General features: G+C 40.5%; 1 protein-coding gene across 1 annotated transcript; it reads right to left on the minus strand.

Moving 5' to 3' along the window:
• Positions 1–1102: 1102 nt before the first annotated feature.
• On the minus strand, positions 1103–13008 carry tgm2b (transglutaminase 2b). Its single transcript, XM_053444329.1, has 13 exons — positions 12859–13008; positions 9098–9277; positions 7898–8116; positions 7132–7250; positions 6533–6661; positions 6213–6390; positions 5828–5960; positions 5228–5331; positions 4854–5093; positions 3804–4079; positions 3561–3721; positions 3075–3211; positions 1103–1810 (listed from the first exon to the last, which is right to left on the minus strand). Exons 1-13 carry the CDS (start codon positions 12866–12868, stop codon positions 1660–1662), a joined length of 2037 nt encoding a protein of 678 aa, XP_053300304.1. The 5' UTR covers positions 12869–13008; the 3' UTR covers positions 1103–1659.
• Positions 13009–16085: the final 3077 nt, after the last annotated feature.

Genomic DNA, 16085 nt, shown 5'->3' on the forward strand with positions numbered 1-16085 from the left:
TTTTTTTCAGGATTCTGTGTTTTGAATTCACTTTTCAAAGAATTTACAGGAATTCAAAGGTTTGTAAGCTGATTGTTGATGAAACAGCAAAGGGAACATGACCTCAGAATAAATGTTGCTGTGACGTCATAAATAATAGTTTGTTTTTCTTTAGTTTTTTATCATTTGACATAGGATTAATAAATGCAGGATTTTAGGAAAAACTAAGTACTTTTGGAAAAATATTGCCATTAGTGGAAGTTACACAGAGAAAATTGTTCGCCCACCAAAATAACCTTTATCCAAAGTAAAGTTAACTACTTATACTAATAAACACCCATTTTTGGGGGGAATCAAAACAATTTCTATATGTTTTTGAGAAAAGTTAGTTTTGATGAACCATAAGATCTTTTTTTTTCTTTTATGCAATTTAAGATGAGCCTTGTGTATTTTTTATTTAAACTGAGTGATACCATTTTTATAGTGTTCTTGCTAATATTTATTATAGGAGCTTGAGCTATTATCTGCAAATCTGCCAGAATCGGCAGAAGGCAAACATGATTAAAGGACAGTTAGAGGTTGAGTAAAGTAGTTCTCATTTTCCATATAAAATTAAATATTAGCATATTGTACATTTATATACAAATTTCACTCAGTGAAATTGTTGTGTTACTGTGAGCCACTGCACAACACAAACATTCTGTAGAAGCTCAATAACTTCCTCTCTAAATGATGGTTATACTCTTTCTGACCAGCAGAGAGCAGCACCTCCTCTAACCTTCAAAATACCTCACACATGCACCAATACTTGCAAAGAAACACAGATATGTATCTGTACTGATGGAAGAACATCTTTTCTACTTTTAGTTTTTTAGCCATATGTACTGTATGGATTGCAGAGCAACAGAGGAAGTCTGATAAAGTGTGATAACATGATCAGTGAAACATTTGTTTCTTGTGCATTAAGTGCATATTTCCTGATTAACAACTGTAGGATACTGGAGATGTCTGTTGCTGTCAGTGGTCAGGACCTCACTGCAGGACTGCAGCTGCATCCTAGCAACAGATAACACCATGCACCAGGAGAGAGTGTCTGAAAGGGCCGTTAAAACAAGATTCAATGTTGATGTTTTTTTCCACTTTTTATTTGTGTTGTGGTATATACAAATGAATTAGGAGCATTTTCAAGCACAGAGCGCGTTAGTGTCCCTGCAAAAGCCACAGTAGACATGGAATAATACGAATGAAAGAATGTACACCTTGCATTCATGCTCTCATTTAGACATATTACACAACAAGACTGCACGGAGACAATGTGACTGGTTGAAATATTACAACAAAATAACAGGATAGTAATTAAACTTTTCAATTGAAGCACCTAGTAAGTTTAAAAATAGTACAAGGTACTTAAAATACATACCTAAGTCTGTGAGAAGAAAACTTCATGCACATTTACTATTACAGTCTTAATAAGTAGTTCAAAATGTCCTCTGGTCACATTTAGGCAGCTATGGCTCTGAATAATGACAGATGCACAAGCAAAGTATGTACTCAGCGTAATACAGTGAGATTCTTAATCATTTGAGTAGAAAACTTGGTTTGTTTGAAAAGTGTGCAAAAGAGCATGCTTTGCGAAATGGCTATAAAGAGAAAAAATGTTGCCATAGAGGCTGCAAAGCTCTATTTTCCGATGATGACGTTTCTGTAGCCCTTGACGTGACACAATTTACTGCTGTCAAAGTCGACCACCAGCTTCCTCAGGCCGGAGTGAGAGGGAGTGAAGTAAATTTTGACCTTCGCATCTTCCCCTGGTCCCACGGAGGAGCCCAGCCTGTCGGATAGATATTTAAACATTACTTTTGTATCAAACACACACACACACACACAGGGAGGATTTTTTTACAGTCACTCTGATAGCATAAATATTTAGGTGATCTATTATCACCGACGGAGCCGCTATGACTATTTATGGAGAACGTGCTGCTGCGCCGAGTGTATGTTAGAAAAAATACATCTGCTTTAATGACTGTTCATGTTTCATGAACCTCTATGAGCGAGTAGAGCTGAGGCCAAAAACGTACCAAGAAAATACAGCACTTTAATGGAGGCAGAGATCCAAAGCTGCATTTGTGTAGAGTAATTAATCAGCTACTTCGTACTTTAGTCACATAATGAGATCAATGTATTCAAATTAATTCATTGTGAGATCATTAATGATTAATAAAGCATCTTAATGTTAGTTCTTGTACTTTCTGGCAAAATCAACTGTTTGCATCAGTAAACTCCTTTTCCACCTTACTTCCTGTACCCCTCCATCAGCATAGTGACGAGTAGATAATGAGTGAATTTACATTTTTGGTTGAACTATGCCTTTAACATCCATCCTAATGAAGCAGTGTTGTGATTCTGCCCCATTTTGGAACTTTTGAGAGACCTTTTTATTTTTGGACTTTTTGAGGCTTACCTTTGTGAATCTTTTTTAAGTTAAACACTTTTATTTATATTTGTTTGCATTTTCAGCTCATTTCCTGTTTTACTTTGAAACATCTTTCCTTATGCATCTCTCTTGCTTTAAATCTCTTCCTGTTTTTGTCTGGTTTTCCTGCACCTGTCAATGGTATTGTTGGTGTGTGATCTGTATATCGCACCTCTTTATCAACCTGAGATATTTGTATTCTTTTTGTGTTTTCAGTTCTGCGTCCACCAACACCACACCCACTTGCTTGCGATGAATCCTACAGAACATCTCGGACATTTGTGATCTCCACCACAGCCCCCCAGATAATTGTAGGAGATTATCAAGAGTTCAGTGCAGCTACTCAAACACACTGACATCCAACACATCTGTAAACTCTGACTGGGTTAAAACCGCATTTGGTGATCAGGAACAGAAATGATACACACTAACACTCCGGTGACCACTCACAAGTCGGGAGGGACGTCTCTCAAGAGAAACGTTTATACCAGGTCTGATCAGGCCCCTTGTGTCTACTTACGTCACATTTACAGTTTCTAACTAATGACTGGTCAGTTAGTCAGTCGCTCTGTGTCAGCGAAGAATAACAAAACCCAGCTGGGTGACGAGAGCCTCATACCTCTCAGTGATGACGCTGCCTCCGGTAAGGTTGGCCCCTTCAATGCTGAAGCAGCAGTTGTCCAGTGTCTCCGGGAGCGGATTGTGGAGGGTGATTTCTGCAGCCAGTTTACGATTCATCTTTGGTTCACCTATGATCTGCAGAACACAGACACGTTGAGGTCTTAGTCAATGAGAGACCCATTGGGGTTTTAGTCTGTTAATGCACAGGAAGTATAATAACAATGACAGTCTCTTGTAGGTCGTTAATTTAATATTAAGAGAAAGGACTGCAGGTCACTGTAACAGACATATGAGTGAGCTTCTATGATACAATATAGCTTTTGAATAAAAAAAACTTGAAATAAAAAAATTTTTAAGGCTTTGTTTTGACTTTGAAGTTGCATTGGACATTGTTCAAATTTGTATTTTCTATTGTTGGTACCCCAAAAAGGAAAAACTTGAAGCACTGATGCTGTTCATTTATCGTGTTGCAGGTTATACTCACTTTGACTTTGATGTCAGGGTTGTCCAGCACAATGTTTTTCACTGCCAGTATTGTTTCCTCTGTGGTGTAGTCCAAAACCAGAGCCGCCACACGGATTAAGTTGTCCTCAGTGAGCTTGTCACTGTACTTAGAGTAGTTCAACCGGAGTGGAACCCGTCTCTCTAGAACAACAAATACAATATTCTAAAAAAATATCTATACTTGATTCGAGTTCAATAGGTTTAACACAGTGACTTGTCCCACCTGCTCCTGGAGACAGCTCGACATTGAGCAGATCTTTAAAGCCACAGTTCCCTCCCAGAAACCCATTGTAGGACACGGCGCAGGATCCAAGCACCAAGCGGCACTTCTTGTTGCTTTGGGTGTCGTTGGTAACCACGGCAAACACATCAAAGTCGCAGCCCTTCCTCATGTCCGAGGACAACTTGATGGTGAGGTGTAGGCCCTGATTCTGCTGCTTCTGGAGCAGCTTGTTTTGGTGGTTGGCCTTCTGGAAAGCCCCCCGCTCTTCACCAGAACCTTTAAAAAAGTCACATGCTGAATAACACGAGTTTACCCATCCAGAATGAAAAGAGCATACACCTGTCCTTCTTGAACAAAGACAGTTAGATTTATGCTTAGGGTTGGGTTAGGGTTAGAGAGTATTAAATCACCTGCTTGGTTCTTTGAGTGGGAGGTTGAACTGGGGATGGTTCAACTGCCCAGTTCAACTGCCCCACTGTCCTCACATATCATTTACATATCATATCATATCTCTGACTTTCAGACTCAGTTTCTCAGCTTGGATCCAGAGTGAGTTGTTTCTGGTTCCAGTTATTTGGATTTCAGTCTGATCTCTGATTTGTATTTCTGTATTGGAAGTGCAATCCTTGCTCAGCTTTTAGATGAGAGATTTTTGACTTGAAGCTTCACTATGCAGAGGTTGAGATCAGGATTAACCCTCTGACTTTGTGGTTCCAGACCAAGCAGGGTTAGGTTTACTCATCTAGGTCAGGTAGTTAGGGTTAGGACGATCAATTTTGTCAAGGCATTATGACCTTGAGGAGCTATTTTTGTGGTTATTTCGGGTTATTATTCAGAATAGGGTCGAGTTTTTCACGTTTCACACTTAAGAGATGCAAAACCAAAAATGATAGACAAAGAATTAAAGAATGCCTGCAGCAAAAAAACAGAACAACTTTAACTTTAACTGTATGTTTGGTGGTTAAAAGAATGGTTTAACATTTTGGGAGACAGACATTTAGTTTGATTTGTCTACATTTACAATGTATCGTTCAGTACAATGTGCTCTACCTTCAGGATACTTGTAAAGATGAGTGATGTCCTCTCTGGCGTCACTGCCCACACTCTTCGTGCTAATGTTCTTGCCTACTGCTGTAGAGGCTGTGACGTTCGATGTGCTGCCATCTTTTTTCTTCTGGAAAGTGATGACGTCTGCGTTGACCTCCGCAAAGACGAATGGGGTGTCGTACTTGAACGTGAGCTCTCCCTCCTTGATGGCCCTGACGGGAGTGGGGCCACAGCAGTACACTCCTGAGGGGAAAAGCCAAAGCAAAGATGATAGACGATACATGATACTGTAGATGATAGATGATAATTCACCTAGGTGACCATTCCCCTTGAACAAGAAAAACATTATGGGTACACTGGTGCAGATGGTTTGTTACCTTCACTTTTCTCCTGAGGTGTAGGGTCAGTGGCCTGCCAGCCATTAAAATCAGATGTAAGGTCGGGCCGGGTCATCCAGTTCTCCACCCAGCAGTGATAATTCCTACAGGTAGCATGATCACAATCAGCTTGATTTTTGCACTTCACACTGCTATGATTTATTCTGGCACTTTCATAATACATTTCATGTTTGGTTGAGGTTTTGATCAGGTGTCGTCACCAAAACAGCAGTAAACTGGTTGACTATATTTAAATCAGAACTTCACCTCTACCTGAGGGTTTACATTAAAAATAATTTCCATTACATTAACAGAAAATCCAGGGGGAATTAGACCATCATCTGAAATGCTTCTCATTAAATAGTGTTCTATTGATTCTAAGAAAAACTTAAATTTAATCTTAGATCACATTGTCATACTGTAAATGAAAATGAAACGGCTTTCAAAGTCACAGTAGTCCCGCAATGTCTTAACATTATGCAAATATCTCTCCTTGGATTATTGGTGGCGTTTTTCTTCAGAAAATGTAATGTTACATCAGTCGAAGTACTTTAATACAACACTATCCCATGCATTATATACACAACATGTTTGAGTTACCAGATCATGTCTCTGGACTGAATGAGTTCTCCATTTTCGTTGATGTAACGTTCGATCACCAGGTTGCTGTTGGTGTCGTGGGCTGATAGGTAGTTAGTGACGACTCGACAGGGAATACCAAGAGCTCTGGAAACTGACAACGTTTGAAAACAGGTTAGGTTCAGGGTTAGGCATTTCGTTAAGATGGTTAAGGTTAGGGTAAGGGGCTGGGTAATGTACTATATCCTGTACTATGTCCTTATTAAGATAGATGTGTATTTGTGTGTGTGTGTGTGTGTGTGTGCGTGCGTGCGTGCGTGCGTGCATGTGTGTGTGTGTGTCTGTGTGCATATGTGGTGTTCGAGACAATCAAGTGTGTTTTCCAGTGCACTCTGTCCTATCTTACTTGAGCAGGCCACTGCAGCAAACACCCAGCACTGTCCGTAGCGCACAGGCTGACAGGCTTGTGTTTCCCAGTTGCGGAGAATCTCCACACTGCCCCTCCAGAACATGGGGCTCACACCTCCTTCATAACCACCAGACCATTTTCCCAGCAACACCCCTCTGTCATCATTACAATTCACCTAACAGGCAGAGGAATGGAGTGCAGAACATATTTTACATGTGAAATACAAGCTTTTTTATGGTAAGTTTAAATTCATTGTATTTGGTAACACACATGCAAAGACATTTAACAGCTAAATCCAGCATGAGTATTTGTCTTACCATAGCACTCAGCACTCTGGACACGTAGATGGGATTTCTCCTCCCTGAACAGTCTTTGCCAGGATCATTCAGACATTTAGGATTCACATCCAGAAGCCTCAGACAGACATCAAGGATTCCACTTTCAAACTGAAAATAAAAAACAAGCATAACTGCAGATAAGCAGTTTATCTGATCTTAAATGTGTCCATTTGGAAAACCTTTAAAAGGTGCAATAGAACATATAAACCTTTGAAAGTAAAACTAAAATAAAAAATATGAACCTGAAAAAAAGTGTAATATGTCTTTATTAATGAAAACAGCTACAAACCCTCGGCTAATGCCAAGCTTATAAAACTGCATCAGCTATCTATGACACATTTGAAGAGGGTGACAGTCCAAGTATCTCAGTTCATGTCAGTGGTAAATGTTCCAAAAACACCTCATATCTTTTCACTTATGCAACAAACACATAAAATCACTCAATAAATGAACATTGTCCTGTTATCAGAATATACACATCTTCACTCCTTCACCACTCAGTCACAATGTTGGCTGGCATGGTCGACTGTGCGTGTGTGAGGAGGTGAAGCGCAGAGTGTCAGTGTTGGTGTTGGTACCTGGCCAAAGTTCCAGGGTGTAGGAATGGGATGTTTGTAGCTGCCTCGAAAAATGATTCCATCCTGAGACAAGACGTATTCTGCCAAACTCTGCTCATTGTCCATGTACACTGCATCGCCTGCAGCCAGGAGACAAACAATACCATGACTTTCCTACTACATGTCCCAATTGGTACATGACTGGTATATTTCAGATTCTGTGCAAACTGAAAAATACACATGTACACAGAGTTTATTGTTAGCTTTTAAACAAAATAACAAACATCTTTTACTTTATTTATTTCACTTGATATGTAATTGAGAGCTATTTGCGATAAGGGCCGACGCAGTTGTCCGGCATTCTCTACCCCGGAATGTTACAGACATTATTATTATAAATGCCTCATCGGACGCACAGAATATCCAGCTGTGTTGTACATATATAAAAGGTAAAGTTGGAGAAATTCCAGAACAAATTGTGTGGAAATTTGCCGGACTTCTTGGGTCATGTCTGAGCCTTGTGCTGGTATTTTTTAAATCCACCTACTCACTCTCCCTCTGTCTCCAGCTGCCTTATATTTAGTATAAATGCATGAGAGTGATGTAGATTGTCTTACATCATACCACAACTAAACTACTGCCATTACTCTATATAATCTCTCAAATACTGCTCCTGAATGGCTCCAGTCATAATCCCAGTCTGACATGAAACACAAGCTCTTTGTAGCCTAAGATCTCGTCACTGGATCCACAGCAGGACAGCTTGACGTATGGTCTGTTTACTCACTTGGACACCAGGGGTTAAAGAGCAGGATGAACTCGATCCGCCCCGATCCTCCCAGGGTCAGGGTGTAGCGGCCAATAGGTGCGTCGGGGGCAGAGCAGACAGACAGGGCCACCATGTCTCCAGGAGGACTGGTGACAGCGGCGCTCCAGCGGGAAGTGTCAATCTTGGCTGACAAACCGAAGGAGGCCCTGGTGCCATACTGCTCAGAGGGATGAGGACCTGCATGTGACAGTGAATATTAAGAGTCCTGCATGTGTGGCGATGAAGCAAAGAGAGTCCAGTGAAATATTTGGGTCTTGGGAGAAGAAACTCACAAATGCTTTCCCAAAACCCATGCTAAATTTAGTCAGAATATCAGGAATGTTCTCATGTAGGGGCACAGCATAACTGTGCAATGAACCTGATAAGCAGCCTTGGCTTAGATTTTAACTCTGGTAAGCTCTATAAACTTAAAACCATCTGTAAATCAATGGAAAGTCAATCACTTCCCTCTCCCTGGGGGGATGAAAGGTCCTTCTTATCCACTCAAATGTATCTGGCTAATATTGTTATCTATGATTATTCACATGCTTTCCTGTTGGCGAGCAACTCTTCCTGTATAAAGAGAGGATGGCGAGCAACAGCTGTCTTATCGTACTCTACATGACAAGTTTTATCCAAATATTGAAAATATAAGATGATGCATTGTTTTCTATAGGAAAATTGTATCTGCGGCTCCCAGCAATAACGGCAAAGTCCTTTAACACCAACAGAAATATGAAGGAGAGGTTGAGGTCAGCAGTGGAAACAACAACAGAGCATCGTAGTGAGTTACGTGAGTGTGCTCAGTGTAAAATGCAGCAGCGGCGCAAGTGTCAGCTGAGCAAGGGGAAATTGCCTCCTTTCCTTCCTTCCCTCTTCTGAATGAGAGGACATGCTGCAACTAGTGCTTTTCCGTCATCCTCTGTTCATTATAACATCATTATGACTCACGTTACTCATATTGGGAAAGTTATGTTTATTTACTTTTTTAAGCTCTAAGTTTCAAGTGAGTAGAAATCCCTACAACACAGAAACTTCAATGTGTCTGAAAGCACAGAGACATTGGGATTAATAAATTACTGATGTATAAAATGAGTTCAGTTTTACAAGTTTTATTAGGAAATATATATGTAAAATATGCATGTATATTATAGCATAGAGTTATTGAGGGAGTGGTACCTGTTTCTGCAAGAATGTCAAGCGAGCTGAGTCCTGGCTGATAGCTTCCAGAGCGCAGGTACAGGCTGAGGTTGAACATCTGACCTCTCCTGACGATCAGCCGGTCCACACCGTTCAGATCAGTGTGATGGTCGAGGTTGTTGAACTTACACTCCAGGTCCCAGCGTTCGATATCCAGAGCTGAAAAGAGGAGGAAGAAGAGAAATATTTGTTAAGAAAATGAAATATAACCACATAAAGGTAGTTTTTGATATTTAAAACATACGTATGCAGATCAATATAAATATTTTTTTTATAATTATGTATTATAAATATTTCAGTGACGACCATTCATTAAAAACAACCGACAAGGGGAATATTTGTTCTAATTTTCAGTGTCTTACTGCAGTTTTGTATTTCAGAACAATTTTAAAATTCTAGAAGCATGTACATCTCTTTTTTGCTGTTTTGAATGTACTTTAACGGTAGGGTGTATGTTTACGGAGCATTTAAAATATCACAAAAACCCAACGTGTAGACGAAGAGCAAGTCGTAAAATGTCAAGCGGAATTTACAAGGTCTAACAGCAACAAACATGTTTTTACAGCAGACTTGTGGTTAACTAACCAGGAAACTGTGGTTAATGAAAGTCTATGTTTCTACATGTTGTTTAAATGGTTTCTACACTGTACTTTCTAAATGTGAACCTCTTTCCTTCCGAGGTTAAATATTTGTAAAGGATACTGCAGGACACTCACGTCCATTTCTGTTAGTAGAGTTTTGTGTCTTTCTGCATGAACCTAAGAAGAGGTGAACAAAGACCGCTCCTGTGGAGTGTGTAAACATGGGACCGCTCCCTCTATTAAGAACATGCTGTGACTAAGAATCCCACCCTTTGATTTCCTGTTAGTGGGTAAAGTCAGGGTCCACCTTTACATGTCATTTAGCTGATGCTTTTGTCCAAAGCGACTTACAATTATAACACTCAACATTTATGAGGGGCCATTTAGGGGTTCAGTATCTTTCCAAGGACACTTCGGCATGCAGATGGGGAAGAGTGGGATTTGAACCGGCAACCTTCTTGTTGAAGAACCACCACTCTACCACCTAGGCCACACCCACCTATGTAATACCTGCACGGTTCTGCAGCTGAAGAACCACTGCTCTGCTCTGTTTCAGGTCGTAACCTCTCCCCATATATTATACCTCAGCGTTAGGGAGAAAAGCCCAGGAGACAAGCATGAGGTGATGGTGTCAAGGCTGAGTTAGATTTAGAGGCAACAGAGACTTCCTGCTGTTTTACAGTCCGTGGGGATCATTCCAAAGGACTTGTCAGGGCTCTGATGTTTTATTGATCTTAACCTTCGGTCAGCTCCTAAGTGAAGGCATATTTGTGTTTCTAATTGAGGAAACTGCCTTAAAGATGACTGTGCTACCTTTTGTGGCACAGCTGAAGGTTGTAGGCAGAGGACTGTGAAGGCTTTGTAGTTTAGTCTGTGTGTAACCCCATCACATTGTTTTATAAATTACAAATTTATACCTATTGTATCATTTTTGTTATGTGGGCCACTTCAGGAAATGATGCGGCACCTCTGGCCTTTATGTGGCTTGAACTAAATCAATGTGAGCTTAAAGTGGTCCTGTTCTAAAATAGCAATTGTGGCCCAAATTTTCATCTCATAAATTTAGATTTAGTAAAAATGTGGTAGTAAATGTGATATTAAAAACAAAATAATGTGTTTCATCAGAGAACAGACAACAATATAGTTTACAGCTCAAAAAACATTTGGCAGTGCACTACATCTTTATTGTGTGTATTTAGGTTCATATTTGCATTCCTCGTGCTTTTGGTTCCTACCTGCCTGGTTTTCCGGAGGAACAGTTAAAAAGAGCACGCTGGTGTTGACCATGTGCGATGATAATGAAAAAGTTGGGTGTTAAAACTGTCCTTGTGGTTGATCCCATAAATCATTACAGATTAATGAGGCCGTGTGAGAGAAACACGATTGAACGGCATGTTATCCACAGAACAGGATCCAGCCGGGGATCAGGGTTACATGTGCATGATCTCCAGCTGCTTAACTCATCAAATATCAAATCAAATGTGTGAGCAATGCACTGAGGCATCTGATATCTAACAGTTTATTGAAGAACCATTAGAAGAAATATCTCACATGGATCCCAAAAATAAAGGATTTTCTCCCCATCTGAAAAGAGAGGAGTTTTACTTGAATCACATCCCGAGACAAGAATTAATATGACCAACGAAATGGATCCTCTGCCTGACACAATGGGAAAACAATTACAGCGATTAATAACATATGAAAGTCTGCGCCCATAAACCTTCAGACACAGCAGAGTAATGGTGCAGCGGGACCCTGACGTAATCCTTTCTGTGGGGATCTGGGGCCATTTTGTGGTTACCTTATTGGTGGAGAGGAAACTAGTTCTGGGTCGCTGCCAAACCTCAGTGCAACAGCGTGTGTCGCTGAAGGTGAAGCTGATGTGGTATTTCAGATGGTATGCGTGAGTGGTGTGAAGCCAAACTGCATACATGTCACTGGCTTTCAGTCAATTATTTAGGGTCACATAGCTTGTAGCGGCCCAACACATGTAGAGATTCCTCAGCTGTGACCCTGCCTCCTTCACGCAAGTTTACTGCACAAGCCCTCTCCTCATTCCCACACGACCAACCATCACCCTCACCACAGACAGACAGTCTCTGCATGCAACGCTGATGCCAGCATAAGCCTAACGGGGAAATTAAAATAAAATGTCATTGATGTCAACTGGGAAGGCTATTTAGATCCTGGAAGAATAAACATAAAAACCTAGTTTGGGTGTTGCAGGTAACACCCAAACTAAATCCAAGAGTCATCACTGGCACTTTTGAGTTAAACTGAGCCCTTATTCATCAATATGCTGTTTATTCTAACTTCTAATTCTGCAGTGGTGAAAATATGTTGGTTTTGGTCCATTAGCTCACACTCAGATATTTGAAAACTTTCCTTCACTGCAGCTTCAGCTCTTCTCCTCAATCTCACAATGCTTCTGTGCACGCCTGCATCTGCTCATACCATTTGTTTTCTCTTTGTGCAGAACTTTGTGTTGAAATGTAATCTATAAGTAAGGGTATTATTGTTATCATTTTTTTGACAACAAATTAAAATTAAACCCTGAATAAAAACGACATGTGTTCATCAGACCTGCGTGTGTGTCTGTGCGTGTGTGTGTGTGTGTGTGTGTGTGTGTGTGTGTGTGTGTGTGTGTGTGTGTGTGTGTGTGTGTGTGTGTGTGCCTATAAAGATAGCATATCTCCCTCTCGCTCTCTCTCTCTCAGCTGCTATTATTATGAGCGTCCAGGTCCCAGGGCGACAATCATCCACTCAAACATGAGGGTGAAACATTTTTCAGATGCACTCGCTCCTCAGATCTCTGATGAATGTTTGCCTGAGAGTGTGTTCAGTGCAGCAGCAGCACAGGGTGATGATGGCTGTGACAACTTTACATTCACCACCTTTGTTATTCTCATGCTAGAGACTACATGTGAAAGTGAGGCCTGTCTGGACTTTCAAAATAAACCTGCACACATGATTGAAGTGGAAATAGTGAGCATCATTTAAAGTGAGCAGCTAGAATTGACTTGAATGAAGATTGTGTCACCTTTAATCAACCGTTTTCTATTTTGCAAGTTACATACTATAATAACAAATTAAGAAAACACAGGTTGTTAATGACGGATCAATTTAAATGTAATAGAAAGGATTAGTGTAAAAACTCACCTTGAGCCATGATGACTGCTGATGATGATCTATTAGGTGTTTTCTGTGAATGTCCAGCCAAGATGGGAAGAATATACCAGTCTCACCCTGTCGTTGTCTGGCTTTTATTTGTAGTCCTCCTCCTCCAGTGAGTGGGATGGTGGGCGTGACGTGACCCTCCCCCAAAGAGTAGAGAGAGAGAGAGAGAGAGAGAGAGAGAGAGAGAGAGAGAGAGAGAGAGAGAGAGAGAGGCCCATGTATTCATGTACTTAAGTTGTGCTGCACCTTCCCAGACATCCCCCAGTGATTCATCAGACTGTTCTTCAGTGTAGGAGCTTTTTCAAAAGAAACAAAAGCCCCCTCTCTCTGCCCCTTATGACCTTCTGATTGTGTACTTCAGCCCAAGGTTAAATTGTTTCACTGATAAGAGCAGAAGAAACACTGGGGCTGTCGAGAGCAGTGGAAACCAAGAAAACATAGGTTAGTGATATGGAAGATACTACAGGGGTTTAGAAAAGTCATGAAATAATGAAGTGATATAAAAGTGGTTATTTTGGTTTCATTTAAATTTGGAGCTATTAATCACCATGATTAAAGGACGGGGCAGATTTTTGTCACAGTCTAGAAGTTTCCTGAAAACAGTGCTAAGAGCTGAGCCAGTTATACACTTTATTCAGGAATGTAACACATATGGAGTCATGAACATGGGTAAATGTGCAGAAAACTGGGTCCAGACACTTCCAGGAGTTTGACTTATGAAGAGCACAGCAGGAGTTTCCCTGGTAAAGTTACTTGACATTTGTGTTCTCACATATGGAAAATTTCAATAAAAAGTGAAAGTCTGAGAGCAGCGATAAAGTGAGCCTCCTGGTTTTCTAATGGAACAACAATAAATAATAATGATCAAATTCAAGTTTCAACCCGAGTATATATTTCCTCAACATACTTATGTGAATTATTGGAATGTTACAAAACATTTAGGTAAGAGTTCGTAGCTCTTCATCTCCTTCACCAAGGAGGTTCCCCCCCCCCCCCCCCTGTTCGTTTGTAACTATGTTGGTTGGTTCTATCAGTGCGTATAGGGTGGGATTGAACATGGACAAGAAGCAATCAAAGTAAATTTAAACTAGATATAGTGAACCTAGATAAAGAGGCTGATCCAGGATTTTTTGCATCACCTTTTCCCTGGGGGGATAATTCATGGATCTTGAATTTAAAGGGCTTGTTAGGCCTTGGCGAAGGTTTCTAGTTGCACCGTGGGTATAAGGCCAACTTCCTCTGGCCTTTAAAGTCACTACTCTTCCACTGCATGAATAAAAACAAATAGGATTTCACTTGGATAATGCGTCATTTAAGGTAAAGAACTTTTCAACAACCACAGCCAAGTCTGATGCAATGTAGAAATAGGTGAGGTCTGTGGTTTATTATTCACTATGACGTGTGTGTGTGAGTGTGTGTGTCTGTGTCTGTCTGTGTGTGTGGCTTTCCCTGCAAGTTCCAGAGAACAATTGCATCTCATCTTCTCATCAGCTGCAGCACTGTATGAACCGTGGTTCCTCCTCCTGCCTTCACCAGATTGTTCCGTCAGCTTCAGCGATAGCATCTGCTTTGTTCTTGTGACTTTTTGGAAGCACCATTTTGATCTTTCTTTGCACGATTCAGTGTGAGTTTCCCCTTCAGATTCACGAGATCACTGAGTCTCCAGCATTAGCCTTGATCACATTATCTCATGTCACAACACTCGCTGCCTGAACTCCTTTCACCTGTTCCCGCTCTCAGTTTCTCCCTTGTGACCTGAGTCTGCACCTGGGGCCACACTTTGACTATATCATGTTAACCTCTAAATGCGTTTACTGATCTGGATACAGACATTCGTGTGAAACAGTCAATCAGTCTGATGCTGCCGATTTAATACAAGGCAATAATAAACTAAACGTGTTCATGTGTTTGATCAACATACTGACCAAGTTTGTAACCACATGTGCCAGAGAGCTCCATTATTATCCCAAAAAATATGTTAATGAGCCGCACTGTGTGACTGTAGGACGTGACCTTAAATTATGATTAACTGCTTCAGTGTAGTTGATGAGTTAATCCTCCATACACCACTGCTATGCTAAATACTAATCCACTCCTATTAATCTAGCGCTGAAAATACTTCAGAACAAATTCTTTACTGTTTGAGTAACATCTATTATTAACTACAGTGTCCAGCTGTCTAGGGCAATTACTGTGGTGCTTAAGGAATGGTAAATCTTTTTGGAAAGCTTTTTAAGTCTCAATAGGAATTTATGTGCTCACTGGTGAGAACCATGAACAGGTTAGTAAAGTCTGAACCCTGAGAAATGGACCAACACTTGTTGGTGTCTCTGTTTTATGCTATTTGCTCCTAATTAAAATAGTTCTATAAGCCTTATCTTTTTTAATTGGGTTTAAATCTGTAAATCATGTCAACAGTGAGCTATTAATCCAGCATGTGCTGTCCGAACTACCCCCTCAAGTGTAATATTAGGCCAGAACACAAAGTAGATTTGCATTAACACATGATGAGGTGAAGAAGCAGCTCAGTGCACAGGATCAAGGGCACTAAAGGACAATTGTAAAAGCCAAGGCAAATAATCTGTGGATTATTTTTTGGTGACTGAGGTGAAAAGCCTACTACAGCACTATGCCCTGTGTTCAATGTCAATTTACATCCCCAGTTTATAATTTGAGAATTATAAACCAAAAAAGCTGGAGTCAATAATGAATTTGCAATAGTAACTCAATGAAAGTAGTGCATGCAGCCAGTCATTTGGTTTGAGGTACTCAGAGTCTTGGCTGCAGAATCGGGCATGATGTCAGAAAAGTGAGTTCAGTAGTAAACAGAAGTGAAACTAAACCAACACCCTGGAAATGACTTAAGAGACTTTGCCAAAGGAGACTTGGCTACTTATGCAATTTATCGCCTGCACTGACTTCCAGAACTAATGACAAAAAAGAGAAATTTGGAGAGAGAATGTTGGTGTCAGCGCCTCAGTGTCAGAGGAATAATGACAGCGAAGGAACAAAGAAAACCCAACACAAGAGCTATGTGTAAAAAAAATCTAATCAAGTGTAAAATCTCAATAGACCTTTTTAAATGCAGTATATAAAATAATGAAGGCACAACACTGTTACCAATGAAAAATAAGAGTGCCCGGCTCACTGCTGTTGTTAGGATTGTTGAAAAAAAATGCTGAGGATCAAATAAAAACACATAAATCAAG

The sequence above is a fragment of the Pleuronectes platessa genome, chromosome 2 (assembly GCF_947347685.1).
Source record: "Pleuronectes platessa chromosome 2, fPlePla1.1, whole genome shotgun sequence".
Lineage (NCBI taxonomy): Eukaryota > Metazoa > Chordata > Actinopteri > Pleuronectiformes > Pleuronectidae > Pleuronectes > Pleuronectes platessa.